General features: G+C 43.7%; 1 protein-coding gene across 1 annotated transcript; it reads left to right on the top strand.

The window, feature by feature from the left end:
- Positions 1-3,630: 3,630 nt before the first annotated feature.
- Positions 3,631-26,006, top strand: LOC311366832 (zinc finger protein 385C-like; the record flags this gene model as incomplete). The annotated part of the gene is made up of 8 exons (XM_084485600.1): positions 3,631-3,892; positions 18,034-18,197; positions 18,604-18,711; positions 21,374-21,569; positions 23,113-23,562; positions 24,037-24,245; positions 24,416-24,514; positions 25,776-26,006. The coding sequence occupies 8 exons, from the start codon at positions 3,631-3,633 to the stop codon at positions 26,004-26,006; spliced, it is 1,719 nt and encodes a 572-aa protein (XP_084341726.1).
- Between the last annotated feature and the right edge of the window lie 1,775 nt (positions 26,007-27,781).

Raw genomic sequence — 27,781 nt, forward strand, 5'->3', positions numbered from 1 at the left:
CAGCATAGCCTAGCCTAGCACAGCATAGCCTAGCATAGCATAGCCTAGCCTAGCCTAGCCTAGCCTAGCCTAGCCTAGCCTAGCCTCGTCTGACCTGAGCAGACTTGACCTGACATGACCTGACCTTATCGGACCTATCCTTGCATATGCTTATTTTAGGCTAGCCTTGCATAGTATATATAGTGTATATATCATATAGCAAAGCCTAGTTAAGTCCATCATGGCCTATTGCCCAACTAAGCTTAGCCTAACCTAACTGGATCCAAATGCATAACATAACAGCATATATCATATTATATTGTGTTATATTATATATTTTTAATCAATATTATATTAAAAGTATGGCATTAACAAATATAATTATATTATATTGGCTATGGCAAAACTTTTAATCAAATGTTTAAATACTAAAAAAAAATGTAAGACTCTTGCTTGCCTCAAATGTCCTGATCTCCAGCAGTAAGAGATCGGATTTTCAACTCTCAGTTGAAATATATTTACTTTACTGTGAGTGTTATCACTCACACATCCCTCCTCAAGAAGTCTGGCTTCATCCCTTATCCTAAACATCCTCTTTATCACACACACACACACACACACACACACACACACACACACACACACACACACACACACTTAATGTCACTCACAGGTAGAGCTCTTCACACACACATGTAATCAAGCACACAACTCTGTCTCTTAGCTGAGCTCTGGTATACCAGCTGAGGATGAGAGAACAAGAGAGAGAGGGGGGGGGGGGGGGAGATAGAGAGAGAGAGCACTGCACAACACAAAGAGACAAATAGAGAGAACCACAGAGTTGAATCAGCCACTTAAGCTGTGCTTTGTTATGCTTGGTTGTGATTGGCAAGTCTTATGCCGATAACTCGGGTCCTCCTTTGTCTACTTGCAGGGGCCAAGCAGTGCTCCTCTTGAGTGTTAAAACAGATAACTAGTGGTTGTTACCATGGTGCATTAGAGATGGTGATGCTCCTTTATAGTTAGACTCTGGTGTTAGGTTAGAGATAGGGTGGTTGAGGTTTAAGTTGTGAAATTGTTAAGTAGTAGTATTAGATTAACAATGGTTTGATTTTGGTTACGATTAGTTATTGGGTTAGAGATTGATCACGTTTAGGTGAGAGATGATTGATGAGCCAGTGAACCCAAAATCCTGTTTTTGTTTTGTTTTAAACACGTTATAATGTCTTATACAATCTTTGTCTCCACCAACCAGTTGAAAATGTTCTACTCTGCTCCGAACTCCAGTCCTGTTCTCTTCGCCATGTCTTGACGGAGGTACACAGCCACAGAGAGGCTACAGTGAATAATACAGTGAATACAGAGACAGGTCATTAAGGAGCAGGTCGGGGTTAGACAGTGAATACAGAGACAGGTCATTAAGGAGCAGGTCGGGGTTAGAGAGTGAATACAGAGACAGGTCATTAAGGAGCAGGTAGGGGTTAGACAGTGAATACAGAGACAGGTCATTAAGGAGCAGGTAGGGGTTAGAGAGTGAATATAGAGACAGGTCATTAAGGAGCAGGTCGGGGTTAGAGAGTGAATATAGAGACAGGTCATTAAGGAGCAGTTAAGGGTTAGAGAGTGAATATAGAGACAGGTCATTAAGGAGCAGTTAAGGGTTAGAGAGTGAATATAGCGCCAGGTCATTAAGGAGCAGGTAGGGGTTAGACAGTGAATACAGAGACAGGTCATTAAGGAGCAGGTAAGGGTTAGACAGTGAATATAGAGACAGGTCATTAAGGAGCAGGTAGGGGTTAGACAGTGAATCCAGAGACAGGTCGTTAAGAGGCAGGTAAGTGTTAGACTGTACTGAGACTGTTAAATAAGGAGCAGGTATGGGTCGTTAGAGGGTGAACACAGAGACAGGTCATTAAGGAGCAGGTTAAGGTTGTTCAGGAATGCTAACAAGTAGGCAGAGGCACATAAAGGATTGAACCCAGGACCCTGGGGCTAGAGGATGAGAGGGGGACCGACCACTAGACTATGCGGCTGCCTAATAGCGGTGAAAACAGAGGCGTTGTGGAGAGGGACGGCGGGGTCTGGGTGGAATGGCCCCAGACAGCGAGGTTCAGCAGCATCCAGCCAGCAGGCAGCCCTTCAGAAACCATTAGAGCTAACAGGCTGTTATGTATCTCCATTCCTGACCACCTCCTCATAAAGATGGGCATGTGGCCCTCTGCATGTGTGTGTGTACGTGTGTACGTGTGTGTGTGTGTGTGTGTGTGTGTGTGTGTGTGTGTGTGTGTGTGTGTGTGTGTGTGTGTGTGTGTGTGTGTGTGTGTGTGTGTGTTCAGATGTGTGCTTGGGTTTTGTGTGTGTGTGTGTGTGTGTGTGTGTGTGTGTGTGTGTGTGTGTGTGTGTGTGTGTGTGTGTGTGTGTGTGTGTGTGTGTGTGTACTGTGTTTGTTTGCGCATGCTTTGTGTGTCACTACGCGTTGACACTGGTCTAAATACTCTGTAAGAGTGTAACGCCTCCATTACACACCCCGATCAGCACTAGCTAGCCTTAGCCTCACTTCACTAAAAATAGTATATTCTGTCCATCAGCAAAGTCTGTTAAACCCTTGCTTTCTAGGTTGGGGGAAGGAAGCGTTTATGTGGGTGTGAACCATCCAAGGCCCCCCCCCACCACCCCCCACAGATCCTAATTGATTCAATTTTCATCAGAAAAGCCCTCAATTCTATCTCCGCATCTTCAGACAGGTCTGCATTGTGCTGGGGGCTAATTTATTCTGTCCGTCACCAGAAATTGCTGTGCCATTACAGGTATTACAGGGTGGTGTGCTCTCTCTCACAAAGGACCATCTTGTTTTCATGCCCGGGACATTTTGCTTACTGCTCTCTGATTGGTTGAGGTTAGAAGTAGCAGCTCCTCTTGCCTGCGTTTTGTGTGTGTGTGTGTGTGTGTGTGTGTGTGTGTGTGTGTGTGTGTGTGTGTGTGTGTGTGTGTGTGTGTGTGTGTGTGTGTGTGTGTGTGTGTGTGTGTGTGTGTGTGTGTGTGTGTGTGTGTGTGTGTGCGGTGATTTGCTGCAAATACGTTTTTTGAAGCATTTAGATGCGTCAAAAACAGGGGTTTACACCCTTTAAAAAGAGACGAACGGTTTTTGCACACACCACCACGTCCTTGACTACATTTCATGGGTCATTCTTTGAATATTGCACCTTGTTCTCTGTTGATGGCACATTTGTGTGTGCTTCGAGTACATTGCATTGCAGCTAAGCTGATTTTCAGAGGGAGATGATTTTAATGAAATGTGGTGCAGTTCAAATAAAATGTGCTGAATTAAGCAGACGGAGAATACACATACATTGAAATCTCCGACCACCTCTGACCGAGTGGTGCACCTCTGCTGCCCCCTGGTGGTAGCTGCGGTTTAGAACAAGCTGGGAACGTCTCTTCACTGCAAATGTGAAAGATACACACTTCATCTTGAAACCTTTTGAGTTATGGAATAAGAAAATGTATATATTCCAGGATATTAGCTCTTTTTTGTTGTTAAGTGTAAAATTGTATATGAGATTGCAGGTGATGACACAAATTTGTTACATTTTCGATAAAGTCCATCTCACCGCCTTTGACCTTGTGACCTTTGGACCTCTCTCTTCAGACATGAAGTACCCCAAGAGCCCTGGTTGTCCGGACAACAGCCTTCCTCCCCGGACTCACGAGGAAGACGAGGACGAGGAAGGAGAGGACAGGGAGCTGGTCGCCGGGCGGCGGGCCAAGCGAGAGCGTCGCCAGGGCAACGGCAGTGCCACGCCCTGCCAGGTGTGCAGCATCCAGCTGAACTCCTGGGCCCAGGCGCAGATCCACTACCGCGGGAAGACCCACCAGAGGAGGCTCCGCCGCCTCAGCAAGGCCGCCAACACAGGTCAGAACCTATAGTCAGAGAACCATCTAGAAAACCAGTCAGAACACACACCAGAACCACCTGCAACCGGTCCGAACTGGTCCGAACCGGTTGCGACTACTCAGAACTAGTCGAGAGAGCCGATCAAGACTGGCCTTAAACTGAATCGTTCAAGAACACACACATGACCCCCCCCCCCCCCCCCCCGCACACACACACACACACACACACACACACAGAAGCTACTGCCTATTCAGTTCCCATCTCTTCAGTTCAACTAGTGACCCATACCATTACTGGTTAACAGTAATGGTACAGTTAACAGTTGGGTTACATATAGACCATTTGGTTTCAGTTGGCAGCGCCCTTATCCGGTCTTATACACAGCTGTGCCTATCTCAACACATTCTCTAGTCGCTGATTTGATCCGTTAAACCATTCCTCTCTCCCACAATGTTTTGACGCCGTAACAAACTAAACGAAAAGAAAGAAAGAAAACGTGGATGCACTTTGGCTATTATTTCTGTAGCATCTGCATGGAAAGAAAGCCTAAAAGAGAGGAGACAAGGAATCTGGTATCAACCTCTGTTAAAGGAAAACGTGGGGATTTTTTCACCCTGGACCCTTTTTCCGATCATTTAGGCTGTAAGGGACTAATGCGGACATGTCATGCACATTGCTAATGTTTGGAAAAACGTTTGGAAAATACAAAATTGGTTGTTGGAAATTCCACTGCTGATTAGCATTTTTGTTACGCACACAACGACCAACCAAAAGCCATGCCCCGATAAAATGACTGGAGCTGCAGATTCTGGGCCTGGTAAATCAAATCGTTCCTATATGGTGATCCCGATGCTGGGATGTGTTTGTATAATCTATAGTGTATCATAAAGAGAGTATTGATTATTCCGGGGTCTTAGACAATATTGTAAAAGGTAATGGTCGGGAATGGATGCAGGCGGTGTGAGGACATTGATGCTGCGTTAAGCCTCAACACTAATACATCTCCACAGTGCACTGTGTGCACCGTGAAGGACTCGTCACGTACGGCAGATTCAAGTGAACATGAAGATCCCATGTGCGGATGTGTAACATATGGGAACTGTACGAGATTGTTTTGCTGATATCTTTGATCTTATATCTCTCGTGTTGTTGTGATAATTTACATAAAGTACTTTATGTTGTACGATTGAACAATTACATATGAGTGCTTAGCCATGCATGGATGACGGCACATGTGATGCATCGTGGGCACAGAGTCCAGTGTCCGAGCTGCTCAGGAGCTTGACTGATGGGGTCAGATCTAACTGCTGTATAATGTGACAAATTTATCAATACGACCAATATAACTGCAAAGGTTTCGTAGCACTCAGAGCGTGTCATGCTATTCCCCTGAACCACTGACCCGGCTAGCTGTGGAGACTAGCCTGATGTCTGTTTCCAGCGGAGTAGAGTGCTAAGGGCTAAGCAGGGCTAAGGCCTCACTGAGCCGTCCTAAACACATGACTCACAGAGCTGCCAGCGCGCCATATTTAGAGACTCTAACGGCATCGACATCCGATGAGATGAATGTGAATTCAATGAGCCGGGGCGATCTAACTGACTGCGTCAAACACAATACTGTCTGTTCTCCGAGATATCATTTGTGTTAACCGTATTTAATTAACGACAGGGAAAGTTGTTCTCTCAAATGTCTTGAGAGCGTTACAAAAACATGACCTCGTTTTATGACGCTCAGAAGTGACCCGTAAAAATGCATTTACACAGAGGAGCAGCCTGTTTTAAGACTGTTGTCCACGTTGTAATAAAGGGCTAAGTTTCTTTAGTCACACCTCATCCACGTGCAACGTGTCTTCGTAAACACACACATACACATACACATACACAAACACACACACACGGGCACACATACACACACACTCCCACACACCCACACACATACACACACACCCACACCCACACACACACACACACAGCCACACACACACACACACACACACACACACACACACACACACACACATACATATATCTATACATATATCTATACAAAGCTGCGCATGGCCAACATATACGCCTAAACATAGGACAATGCACACATTACATTCAATACCTGAATAGCAGCCACACACAAGATAATTAACGTACACACATTTGTATCTAACTCCTCTCCTCTGACTCTTAAAATGTAATTTTCATCCTCACTGCAGCCAGGAGCCGTGCGACGCACCTGGTGAATTAGCCTGACTCCTGCTATGAATCCCTGCAGTATACCGAGGCTAGCTGTTAGCAGCCAGGCTAATAATACCCCACTCCCTCACCGGGGCTGAAACAATATTAGCCTTTCTTTAGCTGCTCTCGTTAATTGCTTGGATTAATAGCGGATCATGAAAAGAGGGCTAGGCCACTTGCTTGTGGCCCCTCAAAATAAGGCAAAGGGACCAGCGGGGCTGCGTTTGGGTTGGCCTGTTGATTAGTCTCCATGGTAACAAGAGCGACGGTACAGAATCAGACAACTGACTAACTGTTCTGGAGACCAGATCCACTGTCAGTTAATATGTTTGCCTGCCTTTACTATTTCAAATCCCATTGTGTCCTTTTTTTAGTCTTTGCGTTGTCCTATAACATATGCTACATACAACTTTACTCTACAATGCATACGGTAGAAACAAATGTTTAGTTTGAGCTGGAAGTTTAGGGCTCTGGGGGGGGTTCATCCACTGCCCTTTCTGTTAACTGCAGGCTGACCTCAGGTGTAAATCTGTCAGCTCGGCCTTTGTCCTCCCGCCTAAACTGTGACTCATGTCACATACATACATAAATACATTCACACACACACACGCACACACACATACGCAGACAGACACACCACACACACACACACACACACACACACACACATGCACGCATACACTCAAGCACACACACACACACACACACACACACACACACACACACACACACACACACACACACACACACACACACACACACACACACACACACACGCATACACTCCAGCTCAGACAAACACACACACACACACACATCTGTGTATGTGCATTGTATGTATGTATAGCTATGCGTGCGTGCATGTGTGTGTGTTGCTGTCGCAGTTGCAAAGCATGCCGTCTATTTGCGTGACATTTGGGACAGTGGGTTTCAGGGTATACTGCAGTAACAACTGGGTTCATTTGAAGGGATTACAGAGCCTGCGGCTGAAATGATAACTATAATAACAACAACAGTATGAACACCTCCACCGGCTCTGTCAATACAAACAGGCCAAGCGAGAGCATAGAGACGTTCGTATGTACAGAAGGCTTTGAGTTTAACCAGAAGAACCAAAGCCAAGGAATCACCAAATTGTAATTCATGGTTTTGGATCAGGAGGTTTAAGTGTTGAAGGGTTTAAGTCTTCAGAACGCTGAGCTGCTACATGGAGAACACTCATGGACTTATCACACAGAGCCTGGTTAGTAGAGTTGGCAGACGGTTCTTCTCTGTTTTGTTCTGTTCTATACCTGCCTTTCGCACGTCCTTCCTTTGGGGGACTTTGTGTGTTTGTGAACTAAAGTCTGGGTAGAGTATGACTGGGAAGAGATCCTAGAGCTACCAACTAATGGGCTACGATTTGAACACAGAACTGGACTATGATTTGAAGAGAGCAACATCTGGGTGCTGTGATTAGGTACTGGGCGCTGGTGAATTGGTCATTGTAAAGGTTCCAGTTCTGCTTTTACACTTTAATAACTTTTTCACACATTTCACACAAAACTATCATGTTTCACCCCCTTTGAACATGTGTTGGACTTGGTTTAATATTTCATTATATGTATGTGTATATATATATATATATATATATATATATATATATATATATATATATATATATATATAAACAAAAAATATATAATATATCTTTATATTTAATATATTATATATATATATAAATATATATATAATATATATCATTTATATATATTTATATTTTATATATATATATTATATTTATATTTTTTATGTATTATATATAGAAATATATATATATAATACAATATATAATAATATATAATATACAATAATATAAATATATGTATAATACATAAAAAATATAAATAATTGTCATAAACCACAATGAATAAGTTCAGTGATGCTAAGCCTGAGATGCCGTAGAGTAGACGGCGAGAAATGCAGCCTCAACAGCTGCCCCGAGGTGTTGGCACGCGGCTACGTGTCGTGGTGTCTCTTGGTGAAGGGAGAACGCAGGTGTGTGCAATCATACGCAATCAGGGACAACAGCAGAAACCCCGCCCCCTGTGGGTAAAAAAAAAACGTTAAAAAAAAACTTGTAAAAGCGTAAAAGAAAATACAATACATCACCTCTGTAAGTTTTCCCACCATTCACCACTCCGGTCTCCCTCCGCTCCGTCTCCTCATCTGTCTCTTACACGTCCTCCGTCTCTTTTCCTCTCTGACGTATTTGCTCGCTCCTCTTGCTCCATCACTCTCCTCCTCATCGTTGTCCTCACCATCACCACCCCTCCCCCCCCCCCCCCCCCCCCGCCACACAAACAGACACACACACACACACACACACACACACACACACACACACACACACATTTACTTGTTTAAGCTGATCAACGGAGTGTGCTGGTTTTAATGGAACCGTGTGTATGTACTGTACATGGCATCATTTAACCAGCCAATCGGATTACAGCTGAGGTGAAGCGTCATTGACTGATGTTCCAATTCACTGAGAGAGAGAGAGAGAGAGAGAGAGAGAGAGAGAGAGAGAGAGAGAGAGAGAGAGAGAGAGAGAGAGAGAGAGAGAGAGAGAGAGAGAGAGAGAGAGAGAGAGAGAGAGAGAGAGAGAGAGAGAGAGAGAGAGAGAGAGGGTGGTTAAGAGATAGAGATGGAGAGAGGGCAAGAGAGAGAGAGTGAGTAAGACAATCAGAGCAAAGACAGAGTGACAAACTGATAAAGAGAGGAAAGAGAGGGAGGCAATCCAGAGAAGAGGAATTCTCATTCAGTGGTTGGTTTTTTGAGTGATCTCTCAGCTGAGTGGATCTTCTCTCATGGGACATCGCAACACAGCCAGGATAACTTTAAACCCAGCAGGCAATAGCACTCACCTTGCACACCCCTGGACATGCTTAGAGGTAGGAACTTGTTGACATGGAGCTGTGTGTGTGCGTGTGTGTGTGTGTGTGTGTGTGTGCAGATTTGGTTAACTTCCCTTTTTTTCTCTATTTTAATGATTTAGCTATTTAAATGCCTTATTTTTTGGAAGGGGGTTTGTGTTGTGATGCTGATGTGATATATTTAATTTATACGTTTCCATTCATGCATCTTTTTTTCTCTCTTCATCTCCTAAATGTTTTCATTTACTCCTCACCCAGAGTCTAGCCAGCATTAATGTTTAAGAGTGGAACAGCGTATGTGAGGGTGGCAGGAACGTTTCCTCTCCCAAACTACATTCTGACTCTGGAAATAGCAGTTTGCTTTAAAAAAAAAAAGAAAACTGTCATACTTCCAAAAATTACAGTCTGCATTTCAAAATAACAGACTGCTTAACAAATTAAAATCGTCCCAGACGTGCCAAATGTCTATTTGTTACTCTAATTGCCCTTGTTTGAAGATGTTAAGTGCGGGAGAGAGGGGAGGGAGGGTGTGGGGGGGGTCTGGCTTTTTTCGAGACGCGACGAGTCATTTTAAATCCTCGGTAGAAGAAAGGGAAGACTCATTGGGATTCTCATTTAGACAGTACATGATATCACCGTGCAGATGAATGGCAATTATGTGTTCCTCTCCCTGGAGAAATGTGCCCTGATTAGCGGCCATAATTGGAGGCTGTTAAACACAAAGCCTCAGTGGGGATTTTCACCAGGTCCCGCTTGAGCTGATTGGTTTTCCACCTGCAGGGGAGAGGCGGGCGGCCTGGGGGGAGGGGGCGGGGGGAGGGGGCGGGGGGAGGCGGATTCAAAAATGCATTCACCTCGCCTCTTTGTTGTCGTTCTTAACTTTGTTAGCTTGGCTAGCAAGAGTTCTTATCCGCATATGTACTTTATGTAACATTCAGAGATGCATAAGTATTTAGACACATACACGCATGCACGCACAGTCGCACACACACTCTCTCTATCTCACACACACACACACACACACACACACACACACACACACACACACACACACACACACACACACACACACATATATATATATATATATATATATATATATATATATATATATATATATATATATATATATATATATACATAGATGCTTAAGCATTTAAACATGGACTCGCACACACATAGATATAAAGATACTTAAGCAAAACAGACTCACACACACACACTCACACATGCATGCTTAGACTCATTGGGATTCTCATTTAGACAGTACATGAAAACCCCCTGTATCATAATCAAACATTATAATCTGCAGAAAGCATGTGTTGTATCGGAAGCTCAATGGATTAGAAAACCCTAAAGCGCGTGTGTTGTAGGAGTTTTTTTACATACTAGAGCACTACAAAGCGTGTTGTGTTAGAGTTTTTACATATTAGATCACTATAAAGCATGTGTTGTGTTAGAGTCTTTACATACTAGAGCACTATAAAGTGTGTGTTTTGTTGGAGTCTTTACATTCTGAACACTAAGCATATGTTGTGTTTGAGTCTTTAAAGCATGTGTTGGTTTCTTTGAGGAGGAAAACTCTTTAAAGTGTGTGTGCTGTTCATGCAGTGGGCTACCACCATGACGTTTGTCCAGTCTTGGAGTCAGAGCAGAAGACCAAAACAGAGTGTGTGTGTAGCATCGGATTCGGAGGCTTTACCGACTAGAACACTGAGAATTGGATCGTTGTATTGGAGTCCCTGCAGGGCCTTTCGGTCTTCAAAGGGCAGATTGTAAATCAAAGGGTGCGATTACATATCAAAAGGAGTGATTAGAGATGAAAGAAAGTGATTAGAGATCAAAGAAATTGAGCGTTGTGCGTTTGAGAGAAAATATCTGAAAATACCCCCCCCCACACACACACCCCCCCCCCCCCCCCGCTATGATGTCACGCTGAACCCTGGTTCATGGGAGACGTGAGAACCTGCAAACCAGTGCACCCAGGTGCATGATTTACAGTCCACGGGGCAGGCTGGTAGGTTGATCTAACCATCATGAACCTGGTGGACGCTCCTACTTGTGAAACTCTTTGCCTTTCCATCCGTCTAGCTTGTCATTCATTGCTGTTGATCCTTCCCTTAACAATCACCTGAGTGAGTCCATTTAACGAGACTATGGCTTTGACGTAAGGTCCTCGGTCCAGTGATTATTGATTATTGGTGGTCACACATACCTCTTCTGGCAAGATCAGATTTGTGTTTCCATTGGAAAGCATCCATCTAGAAATTATATTATACATGCGTCTCTTTCTTCTCCTTCTCCTCCTTCTCCTCCTGCTCCTCCCCCTGTTGATTCCTTTTCTTCTTTCTTCTTGTCATTATTGTTCAGAGCTACAACTGTATTAATATCATATGCAGAATTTGGTGAAGATAGAGGGCCGATAAGCAGAGCAAAGAAAACGTTTCACTGTCCCGAGCAGAGAGATAACCTATTCCCAGCCTAGTTGGGATGCTGCATGCAGTCAGAAGGTTCAGGTACGGTGGTGTGGTGACTGCTGGATCATCTGAGTGATTCCTTGGTGCTGACGTGAGCAGTGGGGGTGTAGACCCAGACCCTGGCTGGATCAACCCCCCTGCTGGGTAAGACCATCACAGCATGCCCCTGATTAGCCTGATTCATTCTGCCTGAAGGCACACATACATGCATACATACACTGTGTGTGTGTGTGTGTGTGTGTGTGTGTGTGTGTGTGTGTGTGTGTGTGTGTGTGTGTGTGTGTGTGTGTGTGTGTGTGTGTGTGTGTGTGTGTGTGTGTGTGTGTGTGTGTGTGTGCGCATGTGTGTGTGTGTGTGTGTGTTAGGGCAGGGGAAAACTACAATCATCATAGAGCAAAGAGACCCTTTCTTCTGTTCAGTATATTTCAACATGGAGGTTTCTTAGATTACATATATTCGAAAAACACAAGACATTAACACAGATATGTTGTAACATCTAAATACTCTGTTATTATTAGTAGTTAAACTAATAATAATACAATAATAGTAGTATAATAGTACTACAAATAATAATAATTATTATTGTAGCTGTTGTAGTACTAGTTCTAGTGTCATGATTGTTTTGATGCACCATGATTGTTTATCAAAAAAAAGCAACAATATATTGGTTGTTTTTTCGAACAAACACATTTAAAAGCAGATGGCTTGAAATCAGCGTTACTATCTCATTTACAAGATCAACCTCAGTTCCTGGGGTCCATTCAAGCATTGGTAGAGTTCTTTTGAGCAGGTAGGCCCATTTGCGAGCTGTTTCTGTTTCTGCACAGCCAGACGAGACTCTACATCCACCGTGCTGTGAAATGTCACCGGGCGCCCCAGGCTGCTCATTTCATGCTCAGAGATTCAGCTCAACCACCAAGAGATCATTTATTTCATAGAAATATCGTTCTACTACGCTGCCCTTCAGAGTGCAGTGCTAACAGTGGGCTCGTGTTGATGTGTATGTGTTCTTGATCTTCGTTGTTTGTTTTTTGCTCTTTTCTTTTTTAAATAAAAAGGAAGTGGTATATTAATGCATTTATGAGAACGTACCAGACCAGGTCCAAATAAAAAGGTACATTTAGTCTACGTATTGCAGGAAGTGGTAGGCCAATTCATGAAGGACATTGGATAATGCCAAGGGTCCACCCCTACCGTGCGTAAAAACGTCTTGCAGGACGAAAGACGGGGAGTCCCAACCGTGAGACAACCGGCGATGCGATCGTATATATTCACGAGAGGGCAAAGCCTTCAAAGTCCTCTGAAGCGTTTGACCATATCCTCTTAGATATGTCTTGTTCTGAAGACTGGTCATTAGACCATGTTTCACACCATTAGACGCGTTGTCTCCAAATAGTAATAGTAAGGACATAGTTTGAACAACAACGAGCAAACCAAATATATAAAATGTCTCTCAAACAAAAAGGCTTCAATCCAGGCTCTTAAAAACAGGCTACATACAAAAAACATACATTGAGTGTGTGTGTTCTTGTGTCAGACACACATCGCCATATGCGTAGGCAATTGGTTCTCAACTGTGTGATTTTTATGCCTTTTAATGTATATATATATATATATATATAGGGCCATTTTTGGCATAATTATTATATCCTAACATTGCACTACAGATTGAAATAACTGAACAATGTAGGCCTATTCCTTTTTAATCCATGAAAACGAAAACCCCTACAGCAGTCGTTGCGTTTGATACAGGGCCTGGGCGTTGTACTAACCTTGGCTGAATAACCCTGAGGTTTGATACCATTGCTATAGACGTGACATTTGTTAGGTTTGGCTCCCATTGATTCATCTTTGAAAACGCAATCCTAGTGTCCATTGAGTCCAGCCCTCTGATGCTGCAGTGCAGACTGATGTCCTGCGATGCGATCGAAGCCTCGGTAGACGCGTGGTAGTGACGCATGCTGTTGCCCTCACACACCTGGCTGATAACCATATGTATATGAGCACAAGACACTGAGCTTCAGAGATCAGATTTACAGTATTGCAATATTGTAGTATTCTGTGTCAATGCTCTTAAACAGTAGTACAAAAGACGAGTAAGATAGAGACATAAAAACACAAAGCAGAACCAACATAATGCTATTATACAAAAGCCTGTCTAAAAATATACATCTTTATCATCTTTATATATATGTGCAAGCATGAGAGTATGAAAATGTATTTGTACTTTGTCATCTGTCATTTCAGCATACTGTTTTCTACATCAGCAGATACTTTTATCCAAAGGAACTTGCAGTGAATACAGACATGGGTCATTGAGCAGCAGGTAGGGATAAGGGCATCTTGCTCTTCTCCTTATCACCTTGTGTTTGCCTTGAAGACACCATGTCTGACTCTGCCCTGTGAACAGTTTGAACACTTTCCCCCCCCCCCCCAAGTCTCCCAGCGTGCACTCTGTTCTCAAAATGGCCGCCTAGGGGTTCCAGATGAAACTGGAACAAGTTTGGAGTGTAGAGTGCCTTCTGGACTGTGTGCTGCCCGGCAGGTAGAAATACCAGCTGAAGCAACATCCTCAAGCTGTGTGTGGAGTGGTTTACTGTGACAACCAATGGGAGGGCCCACCTTCTGGCTGCTATCTGGCAGAACGAAAGGGCCAAAGATGATTTATGGAAAGACGTTAACACACAAAAGGAGGGCGGATCTTTAAGCCAGTGTGTGAATGTGGTTATCCTTATGTATGAGGGAGACGGGGGAGCATTTGTTTTCGTCAGTCTTTCAGAAATTCTCCAACTCAACACATGCTTTACAGTGATCTGGTTTCTGAAGACTCCAATATCACACATGCTTCATGACTTTATACTCTAAGGACTCCAACACAACACACATTTTAGGTGTTCTGTGAAGACTACAATAGTACACACACTTAGGTGTTCTACTAGGTAAAGACTCCAATAGTACACACACTTTAGGTGCTCTGCTAGGTAAAGACTCCAATAGTACACACACTTCCTCTCGTATGTAAATACTTAATACCACACACTCCGTTGAGATGCGATGATGATAGATACATTATTTTCAGAATCACAGAGGAAATGCCCATAGGATAGTTTGAGTTTTATTATGAATTTACCGCCAGAAGCTATCTGTAGATAAAGGCTGTTGTTGCACACTTAATGTGTAGCTAATTAACTAAAGATTATTCCATTGCAACAATTCCTTTTAATCTATTTTTTGGACCAAATCTTGAGTGTATATAGGACAATTGAGTGTAGCTAGAAGTGTACAAGTCGACTGGAAAGTCTACTGAGGAATATCAGCTCATTGTCATGGTGTTATTTAGGTTAACATAATATTTTGTAATCCACTCATCAGTGTTCCTTAAAAGCTGCAATGCAGATACTGTTAACAAAGAATCATTTTTCGTCTGTATTATTTAAAAACCTTCACACTGTTGCATAATTATACATAAATGTACATAATGAAACATAATCAGAGCCATATTATCACAATTCCATCACATTTCACACACAAACAAATTTCCTCTCTCTGCTCCTGTTTCCTTCATCAACATTTTATTTTATTCCCCTCAGGTGTTGCTGTGAGGTTCAGTCACCCAGCTGTAATCCTGTCAACAAAACTTACCTGACAATTTGCTTAGTTTTTTCCTCTTTTCAGTTAACATTGTGAAACAGCATGCGTTGGAAATAGGACTGTGGTGTTTTTGGTAACAGTAAGCGCCAATAAAAGAAGGTGTTGGTGAGGGGCCGGATCACTGAGGGCTCGGGGAGGGATGTGTTGTGTCTAGGAGACATCTCTTGTTTCAGAGGGAATGACTTTGTGTCGTATTTGAACATTTGAACATTTGAACATACAAACTTTAGAGTGCAACAAAAAAACCTTGAGTCAATCCATCCTTCTCAGGTAGCAACCAACTTTCAAGGGCTAGTTAGCCCTTCCTCTTAGCCCTACCCCTCAGTGAAATGGCTATTGGGACAGCCATACCCTTATGCTTGAACGCGCAAAATTGAGGGGTAGGGCTAAGGGGTGAAATGGGATTGGGCCGTCACCTACGAAACAGCCAGTATCACCAAGTAAACACACAATGTCACATTGCAACCAACCGGTCTCCCCTAACAACCAACCAGTGTCACCCAGCAACCATCCAGTGCCACCTAGCGACCAACCAGTGTCACCTAGCAATCAGCCAATTGCAAACAAACCAGCCAGTGTCACCTAGCAATCAGACAATGTCGCCTAGCAACCAGCGAGTATTTCCAAGCAACCATGTCTAATGCTGTAATTTCCCTGACTCATAATTGTATTCCTGCCTCCTGTGAAAGATGGCTGGCTATGTAAACCCTCCTCATTCATGACAAGCAGGCCAACGTCCTTCACAGAGGAAGCATTTCAAGGGTGTTTGATGTTGATTTAGTTTGATTGTTTCATTTAAACGGATAATGTTCCTAAGTTATAGTGCAGCAGTAGTTGCCAGAATAGCAGCAGTGAAATTAAGTGAGTAACGACAGCTTTAATCCATTTATTGAACCCCTCTGGTGCAGCTGTATGGGATTGAGAAAACGTGGCTGTCAACAAACTGGGTTCGTTTTAAACGGGGAAGTGCCGTCAACAGGCTTACTCTCTCTCTCTCTGTCCGTGATTCCACAGTGCACAAATTATTATCCACCATGACAGTTTGCTCATTTCAAAATTCAGCCCGTGAACCGCCTCACCCCGCTGCTGTGACTAAACGCCAAGATCTGATTCAAAAGTCACGCAGACGGCCCGATTAATCCACACACCGCTGGGAGACAAACCACTGCTTCTCGCTGCTGCTGGGGCCTCACGTCCCTGCCTTTTAATCTTAATCTTAATTCTTTCGTGTTCTTTAGACCCATATTTCTCCCTTACGGCCATTTTAAATTAGCCTTGTAACAAATAAGCGTCACAAATAAAGAGAAAAAGCCAATTTGCAGCATTTTCCAATTAGATTTGCGGCTGTGATTTTTTTTTTTTTGAATGGCTTCTATCTCATTTAGTGAAGACAGGCTTTGACCCAAAATCGTACTTGAATTTAGAATAAATTGAAGTGTCACTTTTTAATCCAAGTAGAAGATAGTTCAGTGAATGGCAGTTCAGTGATGGGATAAATCGGTGTGTCTCTGTGGGCCTTGGGAGCATTCTTTAAAGGGATACGCCGAAATATCTGTACATTTATGTTTGCCTGTTTTGACCAACTTCAGGCAATTTATTTAATTCCAAATTCATAACTTTACGTCCAGAGGGAGGGGTAAGCTGGGTTAGCATTTGAAATAAAATAGACAACCCAAAGCAAATATTAAACCCAAAGTATAGACACATTTTCTTTTCATAGTTAGTTGCCATATCGTAACACATTGGTCAAAAATGCTGTTGATTTGTTGTTAAACGCACTCTCAGCCGGTAACAGTTGTTACCGAAGATTGTTCCTTGTCGCTTCCAGTACTGCAGACTGCAGTGCTGTAGAGACGAGGTGGCTCTGACTCAAAGAGACAGCCTGAGTAGGAGCAGAAAGGCTTTGTTGCACCTTCACTCATGGTTCACTCAATTAATTGCAAAATCTTTGTACTAAATGTCTGAGCATAACCACGCCCAATTCAAACCAAATATAAGGATAATTTACAAAAACTTAAATAACAATATTTGGAATTTGCTTTGAAGCTAATTTCTAATACTTTTAAGAGGCTATTGTAGATTTGAGATCCAGTGGCTTTAACAGATTGTGATGCCCTCCGTTCCACTTGCAGAAAAGACCATAAAAATACCATAAACACTTCAAAGATAACTTCTGTATTTTTCAAACTGGTAGACAGACTCAGATTGTTAGAATAAGTGTCTGACAACATTATGGATAGGATCCCTACAGAGAAATACTACTCTTTATTTACGTTTTGATCAATCTGGTGTGTTTGTTATTGTGTCAAATCAAGTCTCCCTCTAGGGAAAGTCTCACTCTAAAATCTCAGGAGTGTGGAGTTGTTGCAGGAAATTTCTCTAATACCATTATAATCTTAACCCTCTACCAACATTTTGAGATAACAACAAGCTACTCTTTCTGTAGTCAAACACAACAATCTATTGCTGGTTACCTTCTCCTCTCTCCAACTCAAGTTTCCACCGTTCTCTTCCTGCAAGAACTTATTTATCACAAGATTTCAGAGCCAAATTTCTTGGATTGGACACAATAACAAACCAGATCAATCAAACGCTAACGCCCCATAGCGTTACATTGCAGCCAGTTTGGCAGCTGCAATGGCTGAACAGCTCTCACTCAATAATAGACCAATTTCAAAAATTGCTGTCCGCAATAGTCACATAGACACAAAATCATGTGGAAATAGGGACCAGGTTGAAAAATACAGAAGTTATCCATTAAGGGCTAAACTAATTACTACGAGTTTACTGGACTGAACCAACGTGGTGCCATCGCAGCCAAAGTAGGGCACACTGTTACTGTAGTGGACCTCATGTTGACATGGAGCCCTTCTCTCTCTCTCTCCAGGGGCTCTGACCCGAGGCCAGCCTCACCCTCTCCTTGCCTCGCTGGCTCTCCCCGGACGCCCGCTCCCGACCCAGACCCCCCCGCAGCTCAGCCTCAAGCACTTCCTGCCCCTCAGGGTCAATGGCTCCACTGGTCCCCTCCACCTCTTCCCCAACTTTAGCACGGTGAGCCCTATAAGTTACATGATCGCTACAACCATGTAGCATCAGCAATACAATCAATACGTATCTCTGCTTAGAAATGATATCATAATAACATTATTGCATACAGTATATGTGGGGCGAACGTAGTTGGGACATGTGTCATAACCTGTGTGTTTGTGCGTGTGCTGTATGTGCGTGTGTGTGTGTGTGTGTGTGTGTGTGTGTGTGTGTGTGCATGTTAACCTGTATGTGCATGTGTGTCTGTGTGTTTGTGTATATATATATACTGTATGTTTGTAATTCTGTGTGTGTGTGTGTGTGTGTGTGTGTGTGTGTGTGTGTGTGTGTGTGTGTGTGTGTGTGTGTGTGTGTGTGTGTGTGTGTGTGTGTGTGTGTGTGTCCGTGCGTGCGTGCGTGCATGTGATAGATGGACCCGGTGCAGAAGGCAGTTATCAACCACACCTTCGGCGTGGCTCCGCCCAAAAAGAAGACCATCATCTCCTGTAACATCTGCCACCTCCGCTTCAACTCCATGGTGAGCCCCCCCCCCCCTCCACCCGTCTTCAGCCTTCAGTTCCCAATCAGTGGGCCGGGGGCCCATCCGGGTCACCTCATACGCATTCAGGGTCCTGGGAGATGGCTGACTCTTAAGCTACTGATATTTGATGGTACATTTTTCATTAGAAAAATAATTGAACGGTTTAAAAGGCCTCATAAAGATTCTGATTAAAACAGACGATTAGAAAAAAAGCAACGACTTATCAGGGAGAATGGTGCGGTGTTGATGGGGTTAAAGAGTTGTGTGTGGATCTGATAAGGGGGTCCCAGGCTAAAAAAAGGTTGTGAGCCACTACACTTAGATCAGGACCACATTAATCTGAATACACTCGCCAGTTTTTCACAGTTTTGGAGAAGGTTCCCCTCCTACAACCGAGCTCGAAGTGGCTGCTTGTTCCAGGGAGTGGACTACAGGAGCCGGCACTAGTAGAGGGCAGCACTAACAAGAGACCACTGATTCATAAACATGGACGCCCAAAGTACGCCAGGGCAGAGTTGTAAAATGTGTTGTGCTTTTAGGAAAGGTTGTTAACTCCTGGTTGTGAACCTGGAGTTGGTGCCGTCGCTGGTGGACTTGGATCAAGTTCAGAAGACCAGACCTAGGAGCCAGTCCAAAGTATGGCTATTATGGGATGTTTGTTTGTTGTAACCTGGCCATCCAGTGACACAACACCCAAACAAAACAAGCAACACTTTTTCCCACTGTCCTATTTTGACAGGATATTATTTTGTTTGTACACTGTCCCCGCTAGCAAACTTAGCTGCATGCTAGGGAGCTAAATTAGCACGCCAGATGCTAGATTGCCATGGACATCTGGTATTGATATGGAGGCACGTAAACTGTGAATTTCAGCCTCGGTCTGAACGGTTGATGTTCAGTGACATTCAACACGGCCGAGGGCCCCTCCCCCACCCCTCGCCACACACTTTGACCTTTGGTTGATGACCTTCTGTCCACGCTACGCAGTGCTACGCTTTTGGCAAAGTGATGTAAGCAGACAAGCTAATCTGGCTGACCCGCCCCACCACACCCTCCCCTGGCATGGTCACACCACATGATGACCGACCTATCACAGCTCCATGGGTTCTCGGTTCTGGAATGTGGTTCTGGGTTCTAGAATGTGGTTCTGGGTTCTAGAATGTCAGATGATCTGTGAGTCTTTATCGTAAAGAGCCAGATATTGAGTTTGTGTCAAACTTCCATCTCTTCTCTTTTTTCTGAATCATTTCTTTTCCTGAATCTTATTGCGAGCGCAATGATTAAAAGTTTGCATGCCATCTTTAAATGAACCAACAATGTTCTATAACATGAAAAAAATGTATTTTTTTTCTCCAATTAATTCACTTTCACTATGTTATAGAATTTCTCTCTGTAGAAGTTAAGTTAGTTTTTTTTAAACTTTTTATTTGCCCTCAGCAATTCTAGCTAGTGAACTTTTGCTAGCTACCATAAATGTGTCTATGTTCTTTGTCTTTGCAGTAATATCTTCAATATTGTCAAAATATAACATGTATTTATTGATATTTTCATACATGTTACCTTGTGTGTGGTGTGTGTGTGTGTTTGTGATTAGTTTTCTAGAAACGTTTAGTAGTATTACATGTATATGATTTACTTACTGTTGGATCTTTACTCTAAAAAGCAGTTTGTTGTACTTCGTAGCACATATCACTGTTCACAGATCAAAACATTTGCTTGGCCACACAACCATGCAGACCTATTTTGGGATTTCAAATCTGCATGGATCTGCAGTCGCAATGCACCCAATGTGTTTCGTGCCTCCGAGAAAGACACAAAAGGTCATTTTGGATCAAAACAAAATGGACAACGGCTATTTTGTGTCAGATTGCATCAGAGGAGATAGGAGCAAGTGTTCTGAGAGACTGGACATTTAGACGCCATAAGTCCCATGATGAGGATGATGATGATGATGATGATGATGAAGATGATGACGTGATGAGGAAGTCAACTGTACAATCACATCATTTGCTCCAATGAGGTGAATGCGGAGCAAACTGACATTCACCCATTCGCAGCGATGAACGATTTGAGAGATTTTATTCTAAACCCTGAGGTCACTACACCGAAAATGTATTTGTTTCATAAGATACATTGTAGAAAAATGCTCTTCTTTTGCATGTTTTTGTTGCTTTATATTTTATGTTTAGTATTTTTCACACCAGAGAGAACTCTTGGATGTTCACAAGATGATCTGAGCAGTCAAACTGTCCTTCTGAATCACCTCTTGAATATAAATGCTTCACTTTGTTTTGCGTGTGTGTGTCTGCGGGGATATGGAAATACATGTACTCATGCGTGTGAGCATGGGCATGCACGTCTTTGTGTGCGTGGTTCCGTGAGTCTGTGTGTGTGTGTGTGTGTGTGTGTGCTGTGTGTCTGTATATATACATATATATGTGTATATATATGTATATACATACAGTATATATGTATATACTGTATATGTTTATATATGTATATATACATACTGTATGTTTGTTATTCTGTGTGTGTGTGTGTACATTCATGTGTGCTAATATGTATATGCTGTATGTTTGTAATTCTGTGTGCGTGTATGTGCGTGTGTGTGTGTGTGTGTGTGTTGGTGTATGTGTGTGTGTGTGTGTCTGCATTACAGAACCAGGCAGAGGCCCACTACAAGGGCCACAAACACGCACGCAAGCTGAAGGCCCTGGTGGGCCAACGCGGCCCCCAGCGCAGCAGACAGCGGGCCGGACAGACCCCCCTGGCCCCCGGGAGAGACCGGCAGAAAGAGAGTGGCAGGGCTGAAGGGGGCGCCGTGCTGAGAGACACACAGCGGACCGATGGAACCAGTATGAAACCTTTCTACCTCTTTGAACCATCTCTCTCTTTATGTATTTATATATATTTTCAAATATCTCTCTCTCTCTTTCTCTCTCTGTCTCTCTCTCTCTATATATATATTATAGTCTGGTGGATATTCTGGTGCCTAGGATGACTCCTAAATGAAAGGTTCTGGGTTCAATGTCACCCCCAATGTCCACCCGTAGCTATGCTAGAGCACGATGCCCTAACCACTAGGCCTCCCTGCTCCTCCATGACATGCATCTGAATTCACTGCAAGGCAATTTGATTGAAGCGTCTGGTACATTACTAGAGCAAGGCTAGTCGGGTGCTTCTTTGTGACGCATGCTGTGATTCTGATCCCACAGGGGCCTAACCCCTCCCCTCCCCCAATCTAGAGCGATTGCTGAGATTCTCAAGGTCTTCGTTGGCTTCACACAATCCTACTACACAGTTGATCTTTTATAAACTGATAAGGCAAAACTATCTCTCTGCATCTTTTATCAGCTCACAAATGCACAGAGCTGCACATTCATGCTTGAAAGCTCAGCAGAAAGACTGACTCTGTGCTCTCTACTCCCCTCTCATCATAATTGCAGCACTTGGCAGGTTCATTGATGTCAACGAGGTCCAGGTGCATGTTACGAAAGCAGCTGAACAGCCCTGGGATCGCTGGTGTGGCAGCGATGTCATAACCTCCTTCCCTCCGCCACAATACAAAACATCCTCCTCCTATTGGTCTTCCTCTCCCTCTTAATTTCTCTTTCCCATCATTTATCTTCTCTCTTGTTCTGCGAGGGAAAGGGCCACTCTTTCTCTTTCCCCCAGCATCTGTGATTTTGTTGTAACTACATAATTATAGCTCGTTGAATTCTGTGGTTGCCATGGTATTTGATTGATGGCTTCATGGGGAGATGCAGACAAAGAACGGAGAGAGCGCCCTACACAAGAGATAGAAAGAGAGAGAGGCAGGAAGGCAGAAAGCGAGAAAAGGGGAAAGAGGAAGAGATGGAGAAGCAGACGGACGGAATTAGAAAGAGAGATTAAGATACAGAATATGAAATAAAGAGATGGAAAGACTGGGTTAAAGAGGAATAGAACAGAAAACAAACAAATGAAGAGAGAAAGAATTGTGTTTAAGAAATAAATTGATAAAAGAGTAGCAGATCCCAAAATTATTATTCAACACTATTATTAAATATTGTTGGATATGGTGTTAATTGATACATATTCACAGTAGCATTGGTACAAGACAGCTAATGCTTAAAGACTAACCAAACTATTGCATTCAACAAATTAACACTTTAAACAATATTATAAAATATTGCTGAAAATGGTGTCAATAGATTCATTTTCTGTAGCATTTGCGCAAGACAGCTAATGCGGTAACCAAACCATAGCATAAAACTTAGGGAACAGCACCATCTCTGGTGAACCATGGCTACTGCAAGTCTTGATCCTGATTGAACTTGGTTCCAAGTGATGTGAAGTATGTAAACATTCATAATGTAAAACAAACAAAAAAAAAAAAACCTTCTTTTCTTACCACAGGTCTCATCGCCGCCACAACAACGTCTCCGAATTCCCCGCTGCAACAAACTGAGCACGCCCAGGCGCCCACGCCGCCGCTCCTCCTCGCCTCCCCGAGCGCCGACACCACGCCGACCTCACCGGGGCTCGCCGCGCAAGTCCCCACCCAGTCATGTTCTCCGCCCCCTGACGCGCTGATGTCAAAGGCGCTGGTGGTCTACACCGGCCCCCTCCTTCCCAGCCCACTCCTGCCCCTCCAGAGCTTAGATCCTACCCCTACTGCCCGGGGCAGCCCATCCCCACTGGGCGGGCCAGAGGAGCAGCAGGAAAAGGAGGCGAAGGACGAGGGGGAGGTGACGGTGGAGGAGGAGGGAAAGGGAAGCAAGAGGAGCAGGAACAAGTTGCAGCTCCACTGTCCGTTGTGCAAAGTGACGGTGAACTCCAACTCCCAGCTGGAAGCGCACTGCCTAGGTACGTATAGAGCCCGTCTGCAGAGGTGCACATAGCCCCATCGCAGCAGTGCAAAGCCTGGAAGTAGTGGTTCGAAAGCCCCACTGCGGTGGTATGCAGCCCCACTGCATTGGTGCCGTAGTCTCACTGCAGTGGTACTTGGCCCCACTGCAGTGGTACCTAGCCCCACTCAAGCCACATTGCTGTCCTGCAGTGATACTTAGCCTCATTGCAGTCATAAATAGTCCTATTGCAGTGGTTCCATAGCCCCACTGGAGTGGTACCTTTTCCTACTGCAGTGGTTATATAGCATCAGCGCCTACATCCCACCACAACAGGACTAGCCAAGTTTTCTTAGCCAAGTGCAGCAGTTGACAGGCCTGTACAATACTCAAATAATGTCATGCGGTGGCTTTTGTTCAATTCTGCAGTTTTCCTAATCACACAACCACTGAAAGTGTTGAACGCATCATTTCCTGTCATTGGTGGGATAAGGCTCCAGGCACAAACAGATGCTGGATGGTCAGAGTGGTGGCGGCACCCAATTGCAACGCAGGGTCAAGGTGACATCATCGGCCCGCACGGCCTGCCGTCCAAAGTCTTGGGCAGGCTTCAAGACCAGAGCTGGCCCGGTTCCAACCGGTCAGCCCTTCCACTGTGAACTGTGCCAGCTGTCCGTCAACTCTGAGTCACAGCTTAAACAGGTACAGAGAGGCGGGACATCCTCCCATCTCCCTTTCACATTGATAGTGTTTGGTTACTCTGTATTAAGATATTCTCATCGTTCAGACTAACAATCTGTTTTATAACAAAATGTTTAGTCTGAGGCTTGTTAACCAATCTGAGTGTCTGGTGGTCTCTCCTTCTCCTCCAGCACATGAGCAGTCGAAGACACAAGGAGCGTGTGAGTGGGAAGCCGTCCAAGCCCAAGTTCACTCCGTACGCTAAGGTCCAGCCAAGCACGCTGCTGGCGGTGAGCATTCACAGACCTTAGAAACATGAGCTGCGGGGGAAAGTCATTGCAGGGGGCAGATGGCACCTCTCTAGTCAGATACCTAAGGCTGGGCCTCAGGCTGCTACTATTCACTTTATAAATGACTAATCACGGTCTTAGACAGGGCAGACGATGTAGCAGAGTACGCAGACGATGCCACAACGCACTTGTCAGTGACTACTAATAATGACCTGTCTGTCGTTTTGAATAGACCACACTGTGAATGTTGGTTACTACTAGTCACGACATGTTTGTTATTCACTCAGAACGAAGAGTCCCAACTAGTGTCAGGTGTTGAAATACAGGATGTTCTTAAACATCTGAAAGACAAAGTCTATTTTAGGTACACATATTATGTTACAGTCAAATTAAAAACTCAATATATGCCTGAATATGATCGACATTTAGCAGGTGGAAGAAAAAAACCCAGCTGCTACGTGCCACATTAGACAATCATCTGTCATGGAGTAATCCTGGTGTTAATGTAACTCGGGAGAACATGGGAGGGTACCGTTGATCAACAGGATATGTGCTGCGTCCTCCTTATCCACCTCTACTGTCCAGGGTATCCAGGCACTTGTGCTACCCCGTTTTGTCTACTGCCCTGTGCCCAGTGCAGACACAGAGCCACTATTCAATATGCATAGCGGGGGAAATCATAGCAATGGGTTTAGCAATTGCTATGCTAACACTTTTCAATAAGGGAACATTAATAAACCATTTGTTTACATAAGTTAATGCAGTTATGCTATGTTATTATATAGTTATTATATGTTAGTCTCATAGTAATCATTTACCAATGGTGTTCATGTTTCCTAATAGTGTTTATTTTGGTGTCCAGTAGTGGTGTTGTAGGGTTACCCTAACCCTAACCCCTGTGCTTATAATATAATAATTATAATCATAATAATTATAATAATGCATATCACTAGTACTACTTATGTTAATTGATGAGTTCTAGACTATTATGAACTGTTAATGAACTGTTAAATAATTGTTAGTAAATGCTTATAACAGCATTAATATTTATCCATGTTTAATGAATGTACCCTTATTGTAAAGTGTTATCATCAACATAATCATATCATCATATCAATTAACTATTATATAAATTGAGTTGAGTTGATGAGGTCAGCGTTGTATGTTTTCTGTCCGTCTGCATCGGTCTGTTTAAACAGTGAAGAGAAAGCCAGGCTAAACTCTAATCCAAAGGTCGTGACCTGTTTGTGTCCCCATGCAGACTAAACTGGCCCTGCAGAAACATCTGTCCAAGGCCCTGCCTCCGGGCTTCCTGCACAACCCCTTTAACCCCGCCGCCCTCTGCACACTAGCCTCGGGCCCACTGGCTCTGCGGGGCCCACATGGCCCCACAGCCTTCTTCCAGGGGCCTCTCATCAGCCCAACACTCTTCAGGCCTGCCCCCGGACCACTGCGAGCCACGCACGCACCCATCATCTTCTCTCCATACTAGCCATCCAGCCACAACCTGCTAACTTTAAACTATACCCAGCCTAGTCATGGACAGGCTACCATACTAGAACTACAAGCCTGGAGATAATCAAGCGACGCTTACCCATGACTCTGCTAGCACAACAGTTCCAGCTAGGTCAAGCTATACCTAGCCTAGGCTAGCATAAAATACTAGCAGGTGGCTATCAAGCTATACCTAGCCTAGCCAAGGCTAGCATAACAAGTAGCCATTGGCTTATCAAGCTCTAACTAGCCTAGTCCACGCTGGGCTAGCATTACAGTATAGCCAGTGGCTAACCAAGCCAGCGTAAAATAACTGGGTTGGCATAGCCCTGACGACAGTTGATTGACGTCCCGTTTGGCAGGTTTCACGTCATGACTAAAGTATGCAAACTCCTTGAGCTATGGGATTTAGATGTGAGACGCTGAGTGACCGTGACGTCCCGGCCGTACATCGAAGACCCCCTGCTCTGATCAGCTGTTCCTGGAGTTCCTCTCAAAGCCATGGTGACAAGACAGATTTATGTTTGTTAATAAGACCTTGCTAGTTTAAATATAGATTGTCTGTGATATTCATTATACACGTCAACGTTGCCATTTATATCCTTATGATGAAGATTTCTCAAGTGTGCTCCAAGGGAACAAAGTACAATCTTTTCATTTTGTGTTCTTCAGTTTTGTTTACATTGCACAACTCATTTCTGGAAAAAAAAAATCCTTAAGATGATACATAACCTTTGGAAGACTGATTGAAGATTGAATCTGCCTACAAGACATTTTTTTTTTGTGTGTGTCTCTCTCTCCCTGTAAGTCTCTCTGGGGAACATGGTGGCAATCCATCATAACCCTTCAACGTAATGCCAAGTACAGACTTCAAGCACACACTTTAATCCCAGGTTTTGGATTTGCAATGCATTAAGCTGCATGTCCTTAAGGAGCAGGTGAGGGTAAGGGCATCTTGACCACGGAGGCCTACTGGTAGTCTGCAGACTACTGGTCAACATTGGGGAGGGAACCTGGAACTTTTGGGCTGTGTTGTAGGGATCCACTCTGGCCAAGAGAGTGTGTGTTTCTTTGACTTATTATAAAATGGTACAGCTGTGTTTTTTTAACCTAATTTATGTATTATATATATGAGGTTAAAAAAAGATTGATGGACAGATCAAATCGAAATATTTTACCCTTGTTTGTTGCTAATACACAACTTATTAAATTCACTAATAACTTTATTGCTGACCCAGTGGAGCCATAGTTGGCAGCCACAGACAAATATTCAAAATAAATGTACTCTTATCCCATCTGAAAAAGCCACATAAAGCAGAGCAAAGCCAGTGCCTGTGATGTGATTCTAGCCACCAGGTTTGTTAGAACTACTACAACAGCAGAATTCCCAGACACAATCAGGCGACAAATACATTTATGCATTCAATTTCTTATTACCTGTCTTGGCAAGTTGGTACACTAACAAAGACAAACATATGGCCAGCACTGTTATGGCTTGACGCAGCAACTGCAACTGCATTACGTCGCCATTGTTATATGCCGAGCCATCCTGTGTCTTTGCTTGCTGATTTTCCTGCAGCTGCCCCACAAGTGAGCAGTTTACAGTGATGTGTAGAAGGCTTTAAACTATGAACACTTCACATTAGCAGAACACATAAACTTTCAAATCGACAAATTGGACTGTGTATATAATCGTCAGTGAGGTCATTGGTGATACAGTGGCAGGCCTTTTACTTCTTCACATTCGTTGAGTGCATTACCACACAAGAATAA

The sequence above is a fragment of the Micromesistius poutassou genome (genome assembly GCF_964030765.1).
Source record: "Micromesistius poutassou genome assembly, chromosome: 21".
Lineage (NCBI taxonomy): Eukaryota > Metazoa > Chordata > Actinopteri > Gadiformes > Gadidae > Micromesistius > Micromesistius poutassou.